The sequence below is a fragment of a genome, unplaced genomic scaffold (genome assembly GCF_019419815.1).
Source record: "Pyrus x bretschneideri cultivar Hongxiangsu unplaced genomic scaffold, Pyrus_bretschneideri_v1 Contig5, whole genome shotgun sequence".
Taxonomy (NCBI): Eukaryota; Viridiplantae; Streptophyta; class Magnoliopsida; order Rosales; family Rosaceae; genus Pyrus; species Pyrus x bretschneideri.
Window position 1 is genome coordinate 10,203,668 of NW_025999787.1, and position 20,502 is coordinate 10,224,169.

Below are 20,502 nucleotides of genomic sequence, written 5' to 3' on the forward strand. Positions count from 1 at the left end.
GAAAATTGAGTTGGTTTTGGGGGCTATTATATTAATATGATCGTGATGATTGTGATGATGATGACCCAAAACCTAATTTATTTATATACAGAGTGCGGTAAAAATGTGGAGTAAGTCATCCTGTTGTTTTAACACCAATAGAAAGGCTGTTGCAAACTTGGTCAAGGGTTTTAGATTTGGTATTGCTGCCATCTACCACCACAATGGTTCAACCTCAAGGTCTCTCCGCCGCCGCGAAAAGAGTCCTCATTCGACCAAATCATTGCTCATGCAGGTATTACATTTTGAACCTGATGAACATACTACATGTACATTTACATCTGTGTACATACCGTGTTCATCTATCTGTTTTACCGACTACTAGCTAGATGTCTTGGTGGTTTTAGGTTTTGTGCAAGGATTGTCCTTTTTGTGTGGTTGTAACACTTCTCGATACAATTTGAACAGGGCCAAAGCTACAGAATAAGCATCCTTGGCCGTCCATCCCCTTATTCTATGAACCATCTACTCCTCGGCCGTCCATCTCCTTATTCTATGGATCATCCCATGGCTCCTGCCCGTTTCTCCGTGGAGGAGTATAACAAGAAAAAGGTTTGAACATTTCTTAACTTTAGCCATGTATTTATTAGTTTATTTTTGTTAAAAAAGAAAGAGAGTTTAATATATTGCTTGCTTTAACATTACCTAATGTTCTTCACTTCCTTATCTATTAGAATGCCAAACTCCATTCTCTCCGGCTTGACACCTCAGAACACACCGTTCTTAAAATTGGAGGCAGTCGATGACTACTAATTCAGTCAGTAATCCTCGTTACTAGGCTCCGGCCCAGAGGATCTTAGGAATACAAGTGGCGCTACTAGGACTCTTATTAGCTTCTTTCTTCCAACGACTGAGTTTGCCTACCCTATCAATGTATTGAATACTAGGTTACACTAGGCTGAAATGTACAAGTGCATTATTTTCTTGTTGCTAATTTCCCTACCCTAACAATCATTTTACTTATTATGCCTATGTATACATTGTACCCTTTACTAGGTGTTCATGAATTGATCTTCAAACTTGGCATTGAACGGTCTTCACAAACCCTAAACCTCCTAAAGGAGAGGGAGATTTTCTCTTGCAACCATTTCACACGAGTGGAAACCCCTCATTGGATGGGTAACTCACTTTTTGAGCACGTGGCAAAGCAAGCACTAATTGGCCGAGTGACACCACTAGGTCGAGTGAAATGGTTTCAAGAGGGAATCTCTCTTTCCAAAGAAACACTAATATAAAAATGAATTGAAAATTACAATCACTTTGGTGAAGGTGATGCTCCCAATCAAACTCTATTGATTATCGTTAGATGAACTAGATTAATCAAAGAAACAAAGAGCATACATGACCGAAAAGGCACAATCTCGAAGAAACAATGTGCACACATGATCAAAAAAACATTATGCATGCGTGCATAAACTTTTACCAACCAAAGTGTACATATGGAGATGTTTTATATTGAAAGGAATCTTGGTTAAGAGGCCCTACCAAACATGGTATTATTAAGACTGATTGTGTGGACACCAAAATGGATTTTTGCAGGGCAGTGACCGAGATTATATTGTGGACTGGAGGCCCATCATGGGTCCTATCCGCGACCAGATGGATAGTTCCCATTGTTGGGCCATATCCACATGCGTATGCGCCGAGGCGCTATATGCTCTAGAGACACGGAGACGAGTTATGCTCTCCCCGCAAAGTATCGTGCGCCGTTTAAGAGTTTCCAGTGATCGAGGTTATTCTCTGAGCAAGTCTTTTCAGCTGATGAACACTGGTGGTGCTGTACTCGAGAAAGATTGGCCGTATATGGGGAAGCGAAAGAAGGTCAGATTTTCATTGGTGAAATTAGCTTAAAATATGCATAACTTGTTTGGGTAAATGAATTGTAACACTTGGATTAGATTAATTTTTCATCAAAACCTACTGTAAGATTAGATATTTGATCTTAATCCTCCACAACATCATGATTATGATAACTCATATTCTATTGTTTTTAAAATTTTTAATCACTTTTTATTCCCATTGTACCCCTGTAATTAATTATTCAAACTTTCTTGGTATGTTCCACATTACCAGGAACTAGTTTTGACTTGATTTATGCTTGATTTCTTCCATGATTATTATTGTACCTGAAGATTTTTCATATAATCATGCATAAATTACAAGATAAAAAGGGCAACGTATAACACATAATACACCAGTTTAGTATATGTATCTAAATTACAGTACCTACTTAAACAAACCTAAATTACAATACCAACACACCTAAATCGTAGTACCCGATGTGTTGAACACACCAAATTATATTATCGAATCAAATGCATCTAAATCATAATACCTAATCGAATGTACCCAAATTATAGTACCTAATCAGATTGTTCTAATACATAAATGAGCAAACCCAACTCCAAACTCAACAATTCATAAGCTAACAAAATGATCAAAATCCAATAATAAAGCAACCAAAACAAATTAACCACAAACGCAATAAAATAAGAATAATTACCACAAGCACAATGCACAAAAAGTTACTAAGGTTGAACACATTCTTCAAAAATCGTTAGAATAACCTAGTTTATCAAATTTTCACAAAACCCCCTCACATTTGAGACATTACACTAACACCCCCCTCACGTTTTAATTCACTTTCACATAACCCTTTCAGTCAAAATTATGCTAATAAATTGACAAGTTTACCCTTATAATTAATTAATTAAATAATAAAGAAAATATTTAAATAAATAAATTAAACATTAAAAAATAAATTAAAAACTTAAAAAGATCGAATGGGAAAAAAGAGAGAAAACCCTAAACCCTCACAATTCCATGCCTCACCGTTCTTCCTCCTCGCTGTCTCACCATCGCCACGATCATCCCTTTCCTGTCCCCCGCCCCACCCTCTAGAAAAAGGACTAATCTTTGTTCTCTGTATCAATGAACCATACACATGGTCCATAACATAATGTAGTATTTCTAGATTCATAGTCACCATTTTTTAGAGAAACCCAGAAATTTAGACACCAAAATTTTTACCAAAGTTAGGTTTTTTGATCAATTTGAACAAAACCCAGATGAGATTATATGCAAATTTTGAGAAACAAAGAACCCAAAATCCAGAATGTTGAAATAAAATAAGATTTGTGAATTTTATCATTTGAACCTCATCTCTCACCACTTCCCATTCCCCAGCACGTTCCCACCCAACCATCCCAACCCAATCTAGATTAGTCCCGCTCCCTCCTGAACATATCCAACTGAAACCTTACACACCCATCTCGGATTGTGGTTCCAGATCGTACAACCCATAGAATATAGGGGTTGCTTTTCATGGCCATGGCGGCATCGGAACTCTCCGGTGCCAACAACAATGCAGAGTTTTCCATAGTGGAATGATCAATCGATGGCTTTTTCTTCTCGATAAATATATGACTTATGCTTGGTGGAGGAGTTGAAGGCTTTGGGCAGCGTGCAGGCATGGGTGAGAATGGTGGTGGTGTGAATAAGTCAAAGAAAGGAAGAGAGAGGGAGAAGTTTTTAATGTTTAATTATTTATTTTTATGTTTATAATATATTTCTTTATTATTTAATTAATTAGTTAGGGTAAAGTTGTCAATTTATTAGCAAAATTTTGACATGTGAAAGTGAATTAAAACATGAGAAGGTGTTAGTGTAATGTCTCAAATGTGTGGGGGTTTTGTGAAACCTCGATAAACCTCAAGGGGTGTTTGTGTAATTAACCCTACACATGTCATATGTCGTCCAAAACCAATAGAAAGAAAATAAAGAGAGACCTAAAATGCAAATAAAAAACGAACAACCGAAATGTATGTGGAGATATCAACCAATATATAGATGGTTGCCTAATCTCTTTTTCAATTGCAGAAGCCTAATCTCTAAGTCCTTTTGATTTTGCATCTTTAAATGTTGGATGCTGATTTAGAATTAAAAAAAAAAAATCCCCTTCATTGAGAAACCATTTAATAGCAATATTTTGGTGTAATATAGGAAGACAAAACACATTAAAGTTACAAAAACAAATTAAATATGACATGGAATGTAAATGCTGACTCGGACATGAATCAAAGGACTAAACTAGTTTTTAATCTTAATTAAGGAATTGATCAAAAAGAAAATTATTTTTAAGGACTAGAATCGTGTTTTCTATAGTTTAAACACAAAAATACTCACTTTGTAACTATTTTCTCATTTCTAGCATATCAGCCAGTGGATATACTTCGGATTATGGCACCATATCCAGGGGGAGAGCGAGATGGAGAGGATGCTAGACAAGTATCCGATTGCTGTCGCTATAGCATCCCACCCTGTATTCTCTGACACAAGAGTGAGTTGGGCAAACCTCTCTTTTTTAAAGGTTTCGAGAAATAAAAATTCTAATCAAAACATCTTTTATGCATTGTAGGGGATGATCGTAGGACCGCAGGAGGTCCCCGAGCAGATATGCACCAGCTCCGAGTGTCCCCATTTTAGACACGTTGTTAGAGTGCATTGCAGTTATTGCGGTGTTGGAGGTGGCCTCCATGCCTTAGTTCTCATTGGTCACGGAGTGACCGATGAAGGTCAACGATTCTGGATGCTACGGGATTCATACGGCAGAGAGGGCAGGGAGGATGGCAATATCCTCGTCGAGAAGGGGAAAGACGTGCTAGGGATCGAGAGTTTCGGGGCATGGGTTCTGCTTCCGAGAGAGTAAGTAGAAAAATCTCCCACATGAACTAAATTATTTTCATATAATGTATTTTTGTGAATCCCACTAACTGGTGCTGTAAATTTGATTGGAAAAACAGGACTTGGGAGTTTGCGGCTATGAGGAGACTACCATGGGGATCAAAGTGGAGTGGAAAACTTGTGAAGAGATCGGAGCACGAACGACTGATAGAGGAGAGCTGGAAGGAGGGCGAGAGAGAGACAGGAGAGTGATGCATATGGGATTAGGTTTTTTTGTGTAGTTTTCTATGACTGCATAATTTGACTTGTAACAGATGGTATAGCTAACAAAGTAGTTTGTGTCAAATTTACCTCTGTTGCTTCTATGTTTCTCTGTTTCTCTGATCTAAGGTTGGTGTGCCTGCCTGCCTGCAAAACAATAAGAGGAAAATATATAAAAATTGGCATTAAAATTGAGATTCATGGAATTGGGATAGCAGGGAGGGATTGAAATTGGAATTGGGTTGTCTGAAAAATCAACACCTTCGTTGGATTGGGATCTTACAGATCCTCGTTGGATTTGGGGATCTTACGGATCCAAGCCGTCGTACATCATCTCTCCCTGTGGCTTGCTTCTTCCTCCGATTAGCATGAATAAGAGGTATCCAGAACAACAAAAAAATCATTCCTCCATGCGGCTTGCTTCTTCCTTCGATTAATAAGAGGTATCCAGAACAACAAAAAATCATTCCTCCCTGTGGCTTGCTTCCTCCTCCGATTAATAAGAGGTATCCAGAACAACAAAAAATCATTCCTCAGAACTGATGATGGAATTAAGGGGAGGAGGGGCTGCGGCGGCCAAGGAGAAGGGAGAAGGGAGAAGGCAAGGGTTCAACCTGGATGGGCGAAGAGAGAGAGGTGGAGATAGATAGATCTGATTTTGGGGTTTGTGTAGTTTATTACTTTTTTTTCTTTTTCTTTTTTTTTGAAAAAGCTTTTGTCCTCTTTTTCCTTTCTCTTTTATTATCAAGGGGCTTAAGTCTAAGCAGTAAAAGTACACCCGAATACTATTTATATTCTTTTGTCATTAGTGGATAATTGATTGCAACTACTATTAGTACTTCTACTACTCATAATTTTTAGGATTGACTTTTGTTTTTATTTGTTTGCAATATCTTTTTCAATAACCTAAATCAATTAATAGCATTGTTCTAAAAATTCTTTTATATACACTAGGCTACTTATTACAGCTTCCATTACTTTTTAAGCGTTTTGAAAATTAATAAAATGTGTCTAGACTTAATTAGAGGTCTGCCTAAACGGTCTAACTATCTATTTAGATCGCGACTTTTACTTAGATATAAAATTAATAACTTTTATTTTACATTTTATTTTTTAATAAAATGTAAAAGACTTGTTGAATACTTTGGTAAACATTCATTATATGTTTGTTCCTTATGTTTTCAGTATGTTCTAATATTTTATAATTCATTTTATTTTACAATTTATATTTCAATACAATTATGTATTTTTTAAATATAAGAAATCATTTATTTATACTATATTTAATAAATTTTTCTTTTTTTTTAATTTTATTTTACAAAAAATGTGTTTGTTAGGGGTTGACATGAATGCTAAAACTTTTGTATTTTTTTTTTGGGTCAAACCATAGATTTTATTATATTAGTCACAGACGAGATTCTAATCCACATCGTCATGCAAACACTCAATACATTTTCATCACTGTGCTAAAGATTCACTTATGAATGTTAAAACTAGTTTGTTGAAAAAATTATAAGAGATTTATGATAAAAATTATAATAAAATAATATACTTCTAAGAAGTACGTTACTTGGCTGAGGCGTGAGTTTTCCATTTTTTTAGTTTGACAAATCCACGGTACACCAACATAATTATGAAATATTTCTCAGTATGACCAAGACATGGAATGCTACACTAGATATTATTATATAAGTGTAAAAATACTTAAAAAATAAAATTTTATACTATTTATATAATAAAATATGATGTATTATTTTGTATTTCAAACCTACTGAATTTTTTCTCTATATTTCTTGACATGTCCCTACAGGATAGAACATTCCATCTGAATTTTTGTGTGACACGAACATAAACAAAAGGAAGTATCCAAACTCCACCACATGAACACCATTCGGTTATGGAGGGACTGATTTCTCTTCCCGCACTAACAGAGTAAACATTTTGACCTTGCAGCTCGCCAACGATGGCAGAAACGGAGGAACCCCCCACCATACCCTTTAAGAATCTCAGTAACAGAGAGTACCAGGGCCACAAGAAGAAGGTCCTCTCTCTCTCTAAATTTCGTAATCCAATCGCAATCTTCACAAAACCCTAAAATCTCTTGCTCTCTGTTTTCAATTTGCTAAATTTGATCGTTTTCGTTATGGTAAAGGTGCATTCTGTGGCTTGGAACTGCACGGGGACGAAGCTCGCGTCGGGTTCTGTTGATCAAACCGCTAGGGTTTGGCACATTGAGCCCCACGGACATGTAAAGCTCAGCTCTTTCCAGTTAATTTATTCATATTTTCCAATAAATTTACTGTTTTTATCTGAGTTGTATATATGTTAATATATATTTATATATCAGTTTATATATGTTGCAGGGTAAGGCTAAAGATATTGAATTGAAGGGGCACACAGACGGTGTGGATCAGCAGTGTTGGGACCCCAAGCATGCTGATTTGATTGCCACTGCCTCTGGGGACAAGACGGTTCGTCTTTGGGACGCTCGGAGTAAATCATTGCTATTTCAAGTTTCGGTTTATATGTTTTTAGATGACATTATTGTCGAGCTTTACTATCCTCTCCATGCAAGTTTAGATTTCTCATATTTTTAGAAAAGGTAATCAAGTTGCTGATTGCTTGGTCAATTGTGGTGTTGATCGACTCGGTGTCCATTGGTGGGATTCATGGCCTCCTTGTGTTGCAGATGTTTATTCTCGCAACCTTTCTAAATTTCTTTGCTATAGGTTTTGCTGAAAAATGTTTTGAATTGTTGTTATGAATTCTTTAATGATCTAAGTTTGGTCTCATGTGCCCCCTGACATATTGTATTTTTCTTGTTTATCAATAAATTCTCCTCAAAAAATTTTCTCATGATAGCAATACTGAAATGGGACATATTTTGCGACCAAATTTAAAAAATAAAAAAAATCCCTATGTGGGTACTTCAGGTGGAAAATGTGCACAACTAGCAGAACTTAGTGGGGATAACATTAATATCACCTATAAACCTGATGGGACACATCGCCGTTGGTAATAGGGTAATGTTTACTTGTTCCGAACCTCTATTCCGCGAGTTTGCACAGTTTCTGGTTCTGTAAATTTTTTTTCCGCATAACAATTGTTCTCCACTTTCAATAATTAAAAAATTAAGTGTAATATTTTTATTTTTCATATATCCTTGTATTATTGTACGTACCATCATTATAGCAATGAATTCGTAACATAAAAATCGTTCTCCACTTTCAATTTGATGCCAACGCACATTAATACACGCCCCATCAATTTAGGTATCCAGCAAGCCAATAATGGCAGCTAACAACGCCAACCACAAATGACGTGGCCAATGCTACAATATTCAATTCTAGAGTCAAATCGCAACCACGTTTTACCGTAGTGACGGAAAGAAATCTAGTATATGTACATTAGTATGAGTTTAATCTTTAATAAATGCTCAGTCTCATGGTGGTTAACGGTCATTGTGGCATCTCATTACCATGTGAAGAAAAACTTATCTATGCCAATGTATTATTGGATTAGGATTGGACGTCATTGACAAGTGTATAATTTTGCATATTAAAGTACATGTATAAGGAGGTATTTATAAGATTACAGCAATGTTGAACCAATAATTGAACTCTGCTCTGATACCATCAAATACGACTTCAATACTTTATTCTTCTCCCTAAGGAGGTATTTATAAGATTACGAATGAGCAATATTATGAAATAAATCAAAACAATCATTTGTCTACAAGACAAGAAAATCTAGACTGAATCAAATCATATCAAAATCCTAATTAAATCATATTAAATCACTAATTAATTAATAGTCCTAAAATACTTTCCATTTTATTTTCTTACCAGAAATGGCTTTCACTTTGGAAATAATTTTGCTTACACCCATAAATTTTCTCACTGATTGACGCTACATAAGTTTAATTTGTGTAATTGAAGTATTTTTTATCACTACCATTTAATGTGGTGTATGCTCATTACCATATTTATCATCGTTATATGAGTTTGAATTTCGAGATTCGTGTAGTAAATAGACACAAATATCAAAATTCAAACTCATCTAACAGTGATAAATAAGATAGTGAGCATACACCATACTAAATGGTGGTGAGCAAAAATGCACTCTTGTGTAATAGAGAGGTTAAATTTGAGCATCCAACAGTAATTAATAAGGTTTGCTTTGGGAGCATCACCATCAGTTAAATTGTGGTGAGCATTCATGCACCCTTTACATTTTCAATTGGGATTGTAATTTTCAATTCATTTTTATATTAGTATCTCTTTGAAATAGAGATTCTCTCTTCAAACCATTTCATTAGACCTAAAGAGAATCACTTGGCCAATTAGTGGTTATTCGCCACGTGCTCAAAATTTGCAACCATTTCACACACGTGGTAACCCCTTATTGGATGAGTAACTCAAGTTTTGAGCACAGGGTAGGCAAGCACTAGTTGGCCGAGCCACACTAGGTATAGTGAAATGATTTCAAGAAGGAATCTCTCTTTCTAAAGAGATACTAATATAAAAATGAACTGAAAATTACAATACCAATTGAACATATGAAGGGTGCATATCTACTCAGAGCCACTTAAGTGAGGGTGATGCACCCAAACAAAGCCTGTTGATTAGCATTTGGAGTCGCTTGGCCAATTAGTGCTTGTTTGGCACGCGGTCAAAACGTGAGTTCCCATCCAATGAAGGATTACCAAATGTGTGAAATGAATGCAAGAGAACATCTCCCTCTCATTTGGCAATTTAGTGACTGAATTTGTAAATAAAAAGATAAGGAAACCATTCAACGCCAAGTTGTAAACCTTTTTTTGGTCGAAAATCAATTCATTAAAAACTAGTAAAAGGTACAATTTTGAACCAAAGGATTAAGGGAAATCAGCAACAAGAAAAGAATGCTCTTCATCCCTGTTTTATCATACATGGGTCTAACAGATAAAGCAGTTGCAGCAGCAAGCCCAGACACAATGGTGTTTTGAAAATTCACTCTCGTGTAAGAGTCGAATATGGGATGGGATGCTACACTGCCAACAATCGGATGCTTGTCTAGCATTCTCTCCAACCTCATAGTGATATCCACCTAAGAAGATACTCGGTTCGGTACGCTAAAAGCTAAAATGAGAAAGTTTTAAAGTGAGTATTTATGTATTAAACTAAAAGTTATGTGTATTATAAGCCAATTTCACAAATGAATCTTGTCTTCTCTTGTTTCCTTTATATGGCCAATCCTTCTCGAGGATAACACCATTAGCCTTCGTGAGTTCGAAAGACTTGGGAGTATACTCGATCGTTGTGAACTCGAAGACGTCTCATTTTGCGAAGAGAGCACAATTTGTCTCCATGTCTCTAAAGCATGCAGTGCCTCGACGCATATGAATATAGCCAAACAATGAGGACTAACCTCCTGGTTGTTGATGGGACCCATAATAGGCGTCCAGTCCACAACATATTCTCTGCTAGTGTCCTGCAAAAATCCATTTTGTTGTCCACCCAATCAGACTTAATAATATCATGTATAAACCATGATTCCCTTCAATATAATTCGTCTCCATATGTACACAAATACAAATTGGTTGGTAAAAGTCACACAAAAAATGCCACTCGTACTCATATTGGACACAACATTGCTCAACTTTTATCACAATAATTTTAATAAAAGTCCCGGTTTGAAACTCCTCCTAAATTATTGTAATGCATATCCGTGTTTTACAATAATTTTAATAAAAGTTGAGCAATGTCGTGTCCAATGAAATAAAATAATTATGTTACTTGTGCAACAACACGTTACTTTTTTTTTTTTAAACACATGATATTATCTACACTAGAGTAGAGAAGTAGGTTAAGCCTCATACTGGGCTAACCATAATAACATGGTTCAAATTCACCTTTGGCGAGAACCGAACCTAAGACCTCTCACTTACAAGTGGGGAGGAATACCACTAGACTTTAGTACTAAGTGACTACGACATGTCACATTTTTTTTTTTTGAACAAACGATATTATCCACACTAAAAGGGAGGAGATGGACTTAGTCTTACAATGGACTAACAATAATATGGTTCAAATTTGCTTTTGACAAGAATCGAACCTAAGACATCTCACTCGCACATCACATTTTAAGTGGACATAAAATTAACAAATGAACAAAAGAAGAAAATACTTTTATTTTTGTATTGTTAAACAGTAATCATTTTTTTATTATTATTAGAGAGGGGTAGTCCGGAATTATTAATAATAATTTAGGAGGAATTTCAAACCAGAGCGCATAGGTAGAAACCCAACACTTATCATCTAGTACATTAAACCTCATGCACCACTACTAAGAATTATATGAAAATTTACGAAATCATAAATAACTGTTGTGACATATGTTCTTATCAATATGTGATTGTGTAAATCTTAAGTAGAGATAAAGTAAGAATCCTTTGAGATCTAGAAGATCTTTCCTAATATACTTTGTATTACTTGAAGATCAAGTTTCTCTTCTCCTTATGACTAGGGAATTAACACACAATTCCTCAAATCTATTCTTCAATCTTTCTCTTCTCTTTGCCGCACCTCTTTACTAAATACAGGCCACAACAATAACAAAATATCAGTAAATAATACTCACCGGTGTCCCCTTGATGACGCTGACGTTTTTTTCTTTCCTACCCCTTCCATTCCAAAAAGCAAAAGGGTTGTTGATGTCGTTTCAGATTTAACAATGTTACTCCAAATATAAGCCTTCTTTTCTTTTTCATTTTTGTAAATATAAGCCTTCTTAGATCCTGGCATATAAAAAATTGTAAATATAAGCCTTCTTAGATCCTTGCATAAAAAAAAACCTGCAGCTGATGTTAAACAAAAATTTAAACAAATAATAAATAGAAAATTAAGAAGCAAAAAGCATTAACATTTGAATAACATAAAAGGGTATGAGTCTTGCTATTCATTTTGACGATCTGTGATGACCAAATAGTCACAAAATCTAATCCTCGTAGGTTGTCAAATTGAAGACCTTAGGAGAGTAGGACTGAAAATGAAATGAAGAAAATCAACGGTAAAAAATTAGTAAGAGTGTGAAAGGTAAAAATTGGTGTGTAGATTACACTTTCCTAACATAGATTAACGAAAAAAGGAAAGAATTTGAAAAACTGAGAAGCAAAAATGTTCAAATTACATTCGTTTTCAAATAGAAAATTATCATCTCTTTGGATTGAAATTTGATTGGATTTGGATCTAAAAATAAATACCAACAGATGGATTGAGGATGAGGGATCGGGAATCGGGGATGGGGTAAATCATTGGCTAAAGGGAAAGCATATCATCATCATATATCTCATTGGTTTCCTGTTGCTTCGTCTCTGGCCACAATTGCTTGGGAGAAGAATTCAAGGGGGGAAGACGGCGGAGAAGAGCAATTAAGGGAGGAGAAGAAAAACTATGAGGAGGACAGGAAGAATTAAGGGCTGCGGAGAAGGCAGAAAAGCTAGAGCTATTTTATGGTTGGTAGGATGTTATAAATTAGGTTTGGGAAAGACTTTAAATTTGGTGTGTGAGCTTCAAGTTGAGGTGGGGTTTATATGGAGAAAGAAAATGAAAGGAATAGGTTGCAGATAATATCATGTGGTATGGCGTGATTTGTTGAAAATTTATTCATAAGAATTAAGAACGGATAGCTACACGTGGCGTGACTTGGTTTGTAAAAAATTTATCGAAAATCTATTAACAAAATTCTAGCTTGCAGGATCATGACATGTGTCATTACAAGATTGGGTAAAATCTAATAAAATTTTTATATACAAAAAATTGTAATTTCGAATAAAAACATGTGGTGTGACGGGAGTGGTTAAAAATTCTATTCAAAATTAAACATAATATTATCTTCTTATTATTTAAAAAATATATAATTTATGCTAATTATCCAGGCAATTTGTTTACGGGGTGGAGATGCACTCGATTAATTACTATTTATTTAGGCAATAATTGTATATTTCCCAATTGCCCTTTACCACAATTGTTACATCCCACATCGTAAGGGGAGTGGATCATGTAAGCCTTATATGTATATTCTCATCTCTACCTAGCACGAGGCCTTTTGGGAACTCACTAACTTCGGGTTCCATTGGAACTCCGAAGTTAAGCAAGTTCGCGCGAGAGCAATCTTAGGATAGATGACCTCCTGAGAAGTTCTCATCTGAGTTCCCAGAAACAAAACTGTGAGGGTGTGGTCGGGGCCCAGAGTGGACAATATTGTGTTACGGTGGAGTCGAGCCTAGGATGTGGTGGGGGCTCGGGGCGAGATGTGACAATTTGGTATCAGAGCCAATCCCTGGTCAGGGTGTGTCGACGAGGATGTCGGGCCCTTAAGGGGGGTGGGTTGTTACATCCCACATCGCCCAAGGGAGTGATTCTTGTAAGTCTTATATGTATATTCCTATCTCTACCAAGCACAAGGCACGAGGCCTTTTGGGAACTCACTGGCTTCGGGTTCCATCGAAACTTTGAAGTTAAGCGATTTCGCGTGAGAGCAATCCCAGGATGGGTGATCCACTGGGAAGTTCTCGTGTGAGTTCCTAGAAACAAAACCGTGAGGGCGTGGTCGGGGTCCAAAGCGGGCAATATCGTGATACGGTGGAGTCGAACCCGAGATGTGGTGGGGGCCTAGGACAGGATGTGACAACAATGATGGAAAAGAGTTGAGCTATTGCATGATGGCGTGGGTTCGAATCCCGTCAGTGGCTAGTCTAATATTAATCTAACAAAATATTTCGTTTGACAAAAAAAAAAAAAAAATTGCCTGGACAATTATTGTCTTTAAGAGGTGATTGAACTTGCTTTAAGAAAGAAGAGAAAAATAGCTTCTCAAACCCAACAATCTTTTGCTACCTCACTACCAAAAATATCTTTATAACTTGTCCTCTCTACTAACTCACGGGCTTGCACATTATTGATTTACTGTCACGTGATGTTCTGTAACAATAATATAAAAATATGTGTCGCCTTTTTCACATATCCTTGTTTTATTAATACAGAACGTCACGTAGTGCCATAAAAATTGTATCCACTTTCTATTTGGTGCCAATCCGCATTAACAAAGGCCCCATCAATTTATGGTATTCAACAAGCCAACATAGTAACCATAACAAGTGGCCCAATGGTAAGGATGTAGACTGCGAATCCTCGATAAACAAAAAAAAAATGTGGGAGCTTTCGAGTTTGATGCTCCGAACTGGTGAGTCTGCTTGATCGTGGTCACGGGTAGAATGAAATTCCCCATAGCCTCCTCCGGGCTCGAAAAGAGTGGATAACCGTAGCTTGCCACCAGTTATTCCTCTTTTTAAAAAGGAAAAAAAACCAACATAATGGCCGCTAGCAACCCCCAAGTAAAAATGACGTGAACGTGTTGAGACTTGAGATTGAATTTCACATCATGAAAATGAGAGATTTTGTATTAGCTTATAAGTTTGTTGGCTTCTTTCTATATTTTTAATTAGTTCAACTTCTTCAAAATGAATCCTTCGTTAATCTAAACTACATATTAATAAAACACTATTTGACAAGCAAAAGAGGATGAAAAGATTATTTAGTCATCTATCACAACAAAAAAGTTAAGGATAGTAACGTAATTTCATAAAATAAAATTTTGTTGTTTTTTTGTTTAAGCATCACCTACAGGTGATTTTAACATCTCTAATTTTAAAAAATTAAAAAAAAAAAACTTATCTCCCTATCTTTCCACTCCCACGTTCTCCCTTACTCTCTTCCTATCTCCTTCAATTTAAAAAACAAAAATAAAACACTTCACACACATTTTGTATGTGGGCATATACTAGTACCAATAATAGTTGAGGTATTTGTTGATTTGCCCCCTGAACTTATATAGAGTTGCCAATTTCCCCCTTAACTTTAATTTTAGCCGATTACTCCCTTGAACTTTAATTTTAGCCGATTACCCCCTAAAATTTTATAAATAGCCAATTCCCCCCTTGTCGTTAGATTTTAAAAACTTTCGTTCAATTTTTCATTCTTTTTTCTCTCATATAGTTGTTTCTATGATCAAGATAGATGGAAAATTGGATGAAATTTTTTAAAATCTAAACACTGGGAAAGGAGAGAAATTGGCTATCTATAAAAGTTCAGTGGGGTAATCGGCTAAAATTAAAGTTAAAGGAGGAAATTTGATAATTATAAAAATTCAAGAGAGTTATCGGTTAAAATTAAAATTTAGGATGAAAATTAACAGTTTTATACAAGTTCAAGAGGCAAAACGACAAATATTCCGTAATAATTATCTACCATCAGTAAATCAATTACAAGAGAGCCTACCTATTCCTCCACATTTTGGGCTAAAATCCATACTTGGGCTTCAGCCAACATGAGAAAACGCAATCGGTTAGGACTGACTTCTCTTCCCGCTACTCGTAACAACGGAAGTAAACATTTTGACCTTGCAGCTCACCAACAATGGCAGAAACGGAGGAACCCACAATACCCTTTAAGAATCTGAGTAGCAGAGAGTACCAGGGCCACAAGAAGAAGGTCCCCCCTCTCTCTCTCTCTCTCTCTCTCTCTCCAAATTTCGTTATCCAGTTGCAATCTCCACAAAACCCTAAAACCTCTTGCTCTCTGTTTTCAATTTGCTAAATTTGTTCGTTTCGTTGTGGTAAAGGTGCATTCTGTGGCTTGGAACTGCACGGGGACGAAGCTCGCGTCGGGTTCTGTTGATCAAACCGCTAGGGTTTGGCACATTGAGCCCCATGGACATGTAAAGCTCAGCTCTTTCCAGTTAATTTATTCATATTTCCAATAAATTAACTGTTTTTTCTGAGTTGTTTATATGTTAATATATATTTATATATCTGTTTATATATGTTGCAGGGTAAGGCTAAAGATATTGAATTGAAGGGGCACACAGATAGTGTGGATCAGCTGTGTTGGGACCCCAAGCATGCTGATTTGATTGCCACTGCCTCTGGGGACAAGACGGTTCGTCTTTGGGACGCTCGGAGTAAGTCATTGCTATTTCAAGTTTTGATTTTTATGTTTTTAGGTACAAAGATGGGAATTTGATGTTATCCCTATGTGGGTGCTTCAGGTGGAAAATGTGCACAGCTAGCAGAACTTAGCGGGGAGAACATCAATATCACCTATAAACCTGATGGGACACACATCGCCGTTGGTAATAGGGTAATGTTTACTTGTTCTGAACCTCTATTCCACGAGTATGTACAGTTGCTGGTTCAGTAACTTCATTTTGTGGAATTCTGAGTGGTGGTATCAGTAGCTAATAGCTATGTATTGCTGTTTTTTCGCTCCTCGTTCAAATGTAGGATGATGAACTAACAATTTTGGATGTTCGGAAGTTTAAGCCAATTCACAAACGAAAGTTCAATTATGAGGTAATTATCAAAAGGGACACGTTTTTTTATTCCCTCTTGTATTGCATGTTCCGTATAATGCTTAGACTATTAATGTCTCATCAGCATGAGGCAATTGGAAAAACCTTGATGCCTAACCTTGAGAAGTCATTCAATTTCCTTATGATCTTCAAATATAATCTTAGAAACTGACCTTAATAGCATATGCTTGTAGAACACAGATGTCAAGATCTATTAGTCCGCATATTTAATGTTCATATCTCCTCTCTTTTCATGCTGGTGTTGAAGGCGTAAAATTTATGAAATAATCAACACAAATTCGTTCTTTTTCATTGACCATCAGTGCTTTGAATCTACTGTTCTGTGTCCACATGATTATGTTTTCAATGATTTTTGCAAGTAGAGCCACTAACGTAAGTAGTATGATTGCTTCATAGTTGTGGAAACATGTGTAACTTATCTGTAGATCATTCGGCATGTTGCTTCATCCTAGTACAAGGGATACCATCAAATCCTGTTTTTAGCATCTGTCTCTGCACCTCAAATACTTATTGGGCAGTCTTCTGCTTTTCCAGGTTAATGAAATTGCTTGGAGCACAACAAGTGAAATTTTCTTCTTGACAACTGGAAACGGTGAGAATAACTTTCTGCAAGTAATCTCTTTTCTTTCTATACGTTGAAGTTCGGAATGGATATTTTATTATATATTCTTTTGCTCAGGTACGGTTGAAGTACTAGCATACCCATCTCTTAAACCGGTCGACACTCTCATGGCTCATACAGCTGGTTGTTATTGCATTGCCATTGACCCACTTGGAAGGTTTGCTAAAAAGATCTATTATTTTTTAATTTGTTTAAGAAAGAAAAAAAATGCCTTTTGATGTCATGTGGGCTATTATTTTCCTACATTAGTTGGTACTACCTATCTAACTCCACCATCATCGATTGAAAATATGCTCTTGCGATATCACATGAAGACCTTCTTTTACTGCTGCCTTATACTCTTTCTAATGCTCTTGTCCCATGACAGATATTTTGCTGTTGGGAGTGCTGATTCCTTGGTCAGCCTGTGGGATATCTCAGAGATGCTGTGTGTGAAAACATTTCCAAAACTTGAGTAAGTTCTACCCTGTATTGCCTCTAAATTAATTATTACTTTAAATTCTGCAGTTATTGAACAACTAGTTTGTTGGGTAGACTTTTATCATCAGCATTCCGGAACCGTAAAACTTGAATGACCTCCTTTTGTACCTTTTTCAGATCACCTGTGAGGACAATAAGCTTCAACCACACTGGAGAGTATCTTGCGTCTGCCAGTGAAGACTTATTCATTGACATAGTAAGTGCTTTATGTGGCTTACCACTCCTAGCTTTTATCTTTTCAAGTACGTTCTCCCTATGGGAGGATGTCTTGTTACAAGGACTACCGCCTATTCATCACCTGTACAGTGACTTTGTTAAAAAATAGTAATAATGATGATTTGCTGCTGTCTAAAACAGTCAAATGTTCAAACCGGGCGGACAGTACATCAGATTCCATGTAGGGCAGCCATGAACAGCGTTGAGTGGAATCCCAAATCCAATCTACTTGCATATGCTGGAGATGACAAGAACAAATATCAAACTGATGAAGGTCTTGCCGTTTCTTCTCCCACTAAGCTCATTCATATACACAAGACAAATTTAACTGATGTGTGTTTGGTTTCCTTAATTTGTTGCAGGTGTTTTTAGGATATTTGGCTTCAAAAGTGCAACCTAAATTATGCGCTTCTCTTTTGGCCTGTAATTGGGGCAGTTGTGCATGTTACGCGACTGTTGTGGTTCTGAACTTACATTATGTTCAAAAAACGAGTATGCTGATAGTTCTATTTTCAAGACGAAGTGCAGCCACTGGTATGACTGTCCAATTCTGTTTGTACTATTTATTCTCAACACGAGGCTGAGCAGGTTTTTGCCCCATTTTTCTGTTTGGCTTGTACTATTTATTTGAAACCTTCATATTGTTGAAAACAAGTATCGCGTGATGTTGATTTCTATTGAGAGTATTGATAATTTTATTTTCGATAAAAGGTGTTTGTAGTATGACTGTATGACACAATTGTATTTCTGTATAAACAAGAACAATTTCATTGGATGAATTATGATATATAATCACATGTACAAAGAGAGGAGAGCTTTAGCAGTGTGCCCTTGATCTGGCTGGAAGTATTAGATTTTTGCGAACCCTACACATATAATTTCGTTGTTTGAGTGAATGCAGGCTTCAAAGGTAGTGTAGGAGATAAAATGTCTGTTTCCGCTTATCATCTCGAATGATCAGAACATGAAAAGAGAGTATAATTTGGTTGTTCGAATGTGTCTGGCTAGTAAGCGGACCAAAGATGCTTCATCCCCCCTTCTCCTTTTGGACATTGAAGAAAAGGATGATTCAGCAGCAGCAAAACATTTGGATTACCATGACAGATTATCTGATACTAAAGGCTTCTTAAAAGTTGAATGAAGACTTCAATCAGATCACCGTTGAATGAAGACTCCAATCAGATCACCAGTGACTGGTTGACGGAAATAGTTGAGCAATGGCCAGGAGATTGATGGAAGAACCTGGCTGAAGTCAGCTGTGTTCAGCTCCGCTGGTTGGCTGGTTTGAAGGATTGTTTTCTGCAGGCTTCCCAAGCATTGGATGGAGACTTCGATCAGATCACCGTGACTCGCATTGAATGAAGACTCTGATCAGATCACCGGTGACTGCTTGACGGAAAGAGTTGAGCAATGGCCCGGAGATTGATGGAGAACCCGGCTGAAGTCAGCTGTGTTCAGCTCCGCTGGTTGGCTGGTTTGAAGGATTGCTTTCTGCCTCCTGTCTTTCCCTTCCAGCTTCTGCTACATCTTGAATGCTACCATTCTCAGCTTCAGCAAACTTTTCCAAGCATCTTCATAATCCACAGAGCATGAATTTCGAAACAGGAAACACCAAACCTGCAAAGCAAACAAGGCAGATGGTAATCAGATACTGAGAGCACCAAGTCAGTGGCTTCCATTTGATCTCAACGCTCGAGCTCTTCATCCTCTACCCGCTTTGCTGCTCCTTCGACAAATCGAAGCTCGCCCCCTTCATCCTCAGCTCTTGAATACACCTAGTGAGTGCTCGGTTCACGCTCTTGTCCCTCTGCAACTGGTTCCACACCTTCCAGTACCTCCAAAGATTCACCTGCACCAAAAACACAAACACAAAAGAGGTCGAGAGCGACAGAACGCTTGGTATCCACCATTTTTTACAGACTTGGTGGTCTTCCGATTTGTAAACCGATGGGCTTAGATAGTAGTTTGGGTCAAATATTGGAAGCACTTGCTCTAATATTATACGAGGCAATGATCGGAAGTCAGAACTTGCCCCTAAAAACCGACTCGTAAGAGAATAAAGCTCAATAGATCGAATACAATACAACTTAGACTAATTCTCTACGGCGAAACATCGGTTCCTACTATGTTGCTTGTCTGTTTTCGTGGCCGACAAACGACACATGATTACGGTGGAGTAAAATTTGTTCTTAATTGCCTAAAACAAGTGAAGTGATTGTGTCTCAATTAGTTAAAAGTGATCACCTTTTGTTTTTGAAATTTCTTGTTCGAATCCGCGCTTCTTCAATATCGCTTGTAATAACAATTGCATAAACAAAATTGCAAGTTTTCAACAACCAAAATTGCGATTGGTGTGACCAAAACATCAAGCTAGGATGTCCATCGAATCCCCCTATGATTCCATTGGATCAAAATCCAATTTATCAAGTCACTTTTCCATACTCCAACAACTAAAAAGAAGTCTTATCCTATTAAATGAAGTCAGCTATATAAATTCTAGAATGTCATTGTAATTAGTTTTGGGTCTAATCTTAAGGTTGGTGCCAAGTTGCTTTTCTGTACTCCAATGTTACCAAATACCCCCCCTAAGTTATATGGAAAAGGATCCTCGCTGGATCCTTTTCTTAGTGATCTTAGGGATTCTGTGATCGTGACTGTTCAACGTACATCGTGCGGTCAAAAATCATTTCAAAATTTAAATTTTAAAATTAAATATGAATAGTACCTAACGAAAACTGACCACACGATATATAATGAACGGTCACAATCATAGGATTCTTAGAATCCTC

General features: G+C 36.8%; 4 protein-coding genes and 2 long non-coding RNA genes across 9 annotated transcripts; 3 read left to right on the top strand and 3 right to left on the bottom strand.

Annotated features, from left to right (window-relative positions):
• Positions 1–103: 103 nt before the first annotated feature.
• LOC125470391 lies at positions 104–1,890 on the top strand. The gene is made up of 3 exons (XM_048569357.1): positions 104–274; positions 448–591; positions 1,579–1,890. Exons 1-3 carry the CDS (start codon positions 104–106, stop codon positions 1,888–1,890), a joined length of 627 nt encoding a protein of 208 aa, XP_048425314.1.
• A 2,263-nt stretch (positions 1,891–4,153) lies between these two features.
• LOC103967581 lies at positions 4,154–5,957 on the bottom strand. Its single transcript, XR_007252544.1, has 2 exons — positions 5,245–5,957; positions 4,154–5,130 (listed from the first exon to the last, which is right to left on the bottom strand). It is a non-coding gene; the product is annotated as an uncharacterized LOC103967581 (long non-coding RNA).
• Positions 5,958–6,830: 873 nt separating this feature from the next.
• On the top strand, positions 6,831–8,002 carry LOC108868730 (THO complex subunit 3-like). Its single transcript, XM_048569358.1, has 4 exons — positions 6,831–7,024; positions 7,136–7,231; positions 7,347–7,476; positions 7,917–8,002. The coding sequence occupies exons 1-4, from the start codon at positions 6,947–6,949 to the stop codon at positions 8,000–8,002; spliced, it is 390 nt and encodes a 129-aa protein (XP_048425315.1). The 5' UTR covers positions 6,831–6,946.
• A 1,872-nt stretch (positions 8,003–9,874) lies between these two features.
• Positions 9,875–12,570, bottom strand: LOC103967586. 4 transcript variants are annotated; one of them, XM_048568931.1, is made up of 3 exons: positions 12,227–12,546; positions 11,605–11,824; positions 9,875–10,455 (listed from the first exon to the last, which is right to left on the bottom strand). In XM_048568931.1, exons 1-3 carry the CDS (start codon positions 12,276–12,278, stop codon positions 10,338–10,340), a joined length of 390 nt encoding a protein of 129 aa, XP_048424888.1. In that variant the 5' UTR covers positions 12,279–12,546; the 3' UTR covers positions 9,875–10,337. The 4 variants fall into 4 exon arrangements, 2 of the variants coding, with proteins under 2 accessions (XP_048424888.1, XP_048424889.1); XM_048568932.1 differs by having other exon boundaries at positions 11,605–11,761; positions 12,227–12,545; XR_007252472.1 differs by having other exon boundaries at positions 10,105–12,006; positions 12,227–12,570.
• A 2,759-nt stretch (positions 12,571–15,329) lies between these two features.
• LOC103967585 (THO complex subunit 3) lies at positions 15,330–18,486 on the top strand. The gene is made up of 11 exons (XM_009380855.3): positions 15,330–15,515; positions 15,646–15,741; positions 15,855–15,984; positions 16,072–16,163; positions 16,307–16,375; positions 16,930–16,987; positions 17,075–17,174; positions 17,385–17,471; positions 17,615–17,693; positions 17,855–17,987; positions 18,076–18,486. The coding sequence occupies exons 1-11, from the start codon at positions 15,441–15,443 to the stop codon at positions 18,111–18,113; spliced, it is 957 nt and encodes a 318-aa protein (XP_009379130.1). The 5' UTR covers positions 15,330–15,440; the 3' UTR covers positions 18,114–18,486.
• Positions 18,428–19,903, bottom strand: LOC125470200. The gene is made up of 2 exons (XR_007252440.1): positions 19,426–19,903; positions 18,428–19,330 (listed from the first exon to the last, which is right to left on the bottom strand). It is a non-coding gene; the product is annotated as an uncharacterized LOC125470200 (long non-coding RNA).
• Positions 19,904–20,502: the final 599 nt, after the last annotated feature.

Coding starts and splice junctions, on each gene's coding strand:
- LOC103967585 (XM_009380855.3), top strand. CDS start 15,441: ATGGCAGAAACGGAGGAACCCACAATACCCTTTAAGAATCTGAGTAGC. Junction 16,164..16,306: donor ACATCGCCGTTGGTAATAGG/GTAATGTTTACT, acceptor GTTCAAATGTAG/GATGATGAACTAACAATTTT. Junction 17,694..17,854: donor AAGACTTATTCATTGACATA/GTAAGTGCTTTA, acceptor TGTCTAAAACAG/TCAAATGTTCAAACCGGGCG.
- LOC125470391 (XM_048569357.1), top strand. CDS start 104: ATGTGGAGTAAGTCATCCTGTTGTTTTAACACCAATAGAAAGGCTGTT. Junction 275..447: donor CCAAATCATTGCTCATGCAG/GTATTACATTTT, acceptor CAATTTGAACAG/GGCCAAAGCTACAGAATAAG. Junction 592..1,578: donor AGGAGTATAACAAGAAAAAG/GTTTGAACATTT, acceptor GGATTTTTGCAG/GGCAGTGACCGAGATTATAT.
- LOC103967586 (XM_048568931.1), bottom strand. CDS start 12,278: ATGATTTACCCCATCCCCGATTCCCGATCCCTCATCCTCAATCCATCT. Junction 11,825..12,226: donor CATCCTCAATCCATCTGTTG/GTATTTATTTTT, acceptor GTTTAACATCAG/CTGCAGGTTTTTTTTTATGC. Junction 10,456..11,604: donor GCGTCATCAAGGGGACACCG/GTGAGTATTATT, acceptor GGATTTTTGCAG/GACACTAGCAGAGAATATGT.
- LOC108868730 (XM_048569358.1), top strand. CDS start 6,947: ATGGCAGAAACGGAGGAACCCCCCACCATACCCTTTAAGAATCTCAGT. Junction 7,232..7,346: donor ACATTGAGCCCCACGGACAT/GTAAAGCTCAGC, acceptor TATATGTTGCAG/GGTAAGGCTAAAGATATTGA. Junction 7,477..7,916: donor TCGTCTTTGGGACGCTCGGA/GTAAATCATTGC, acceptor TGGGTACTTCAG/GTGGAAAATGTGCACAACTA.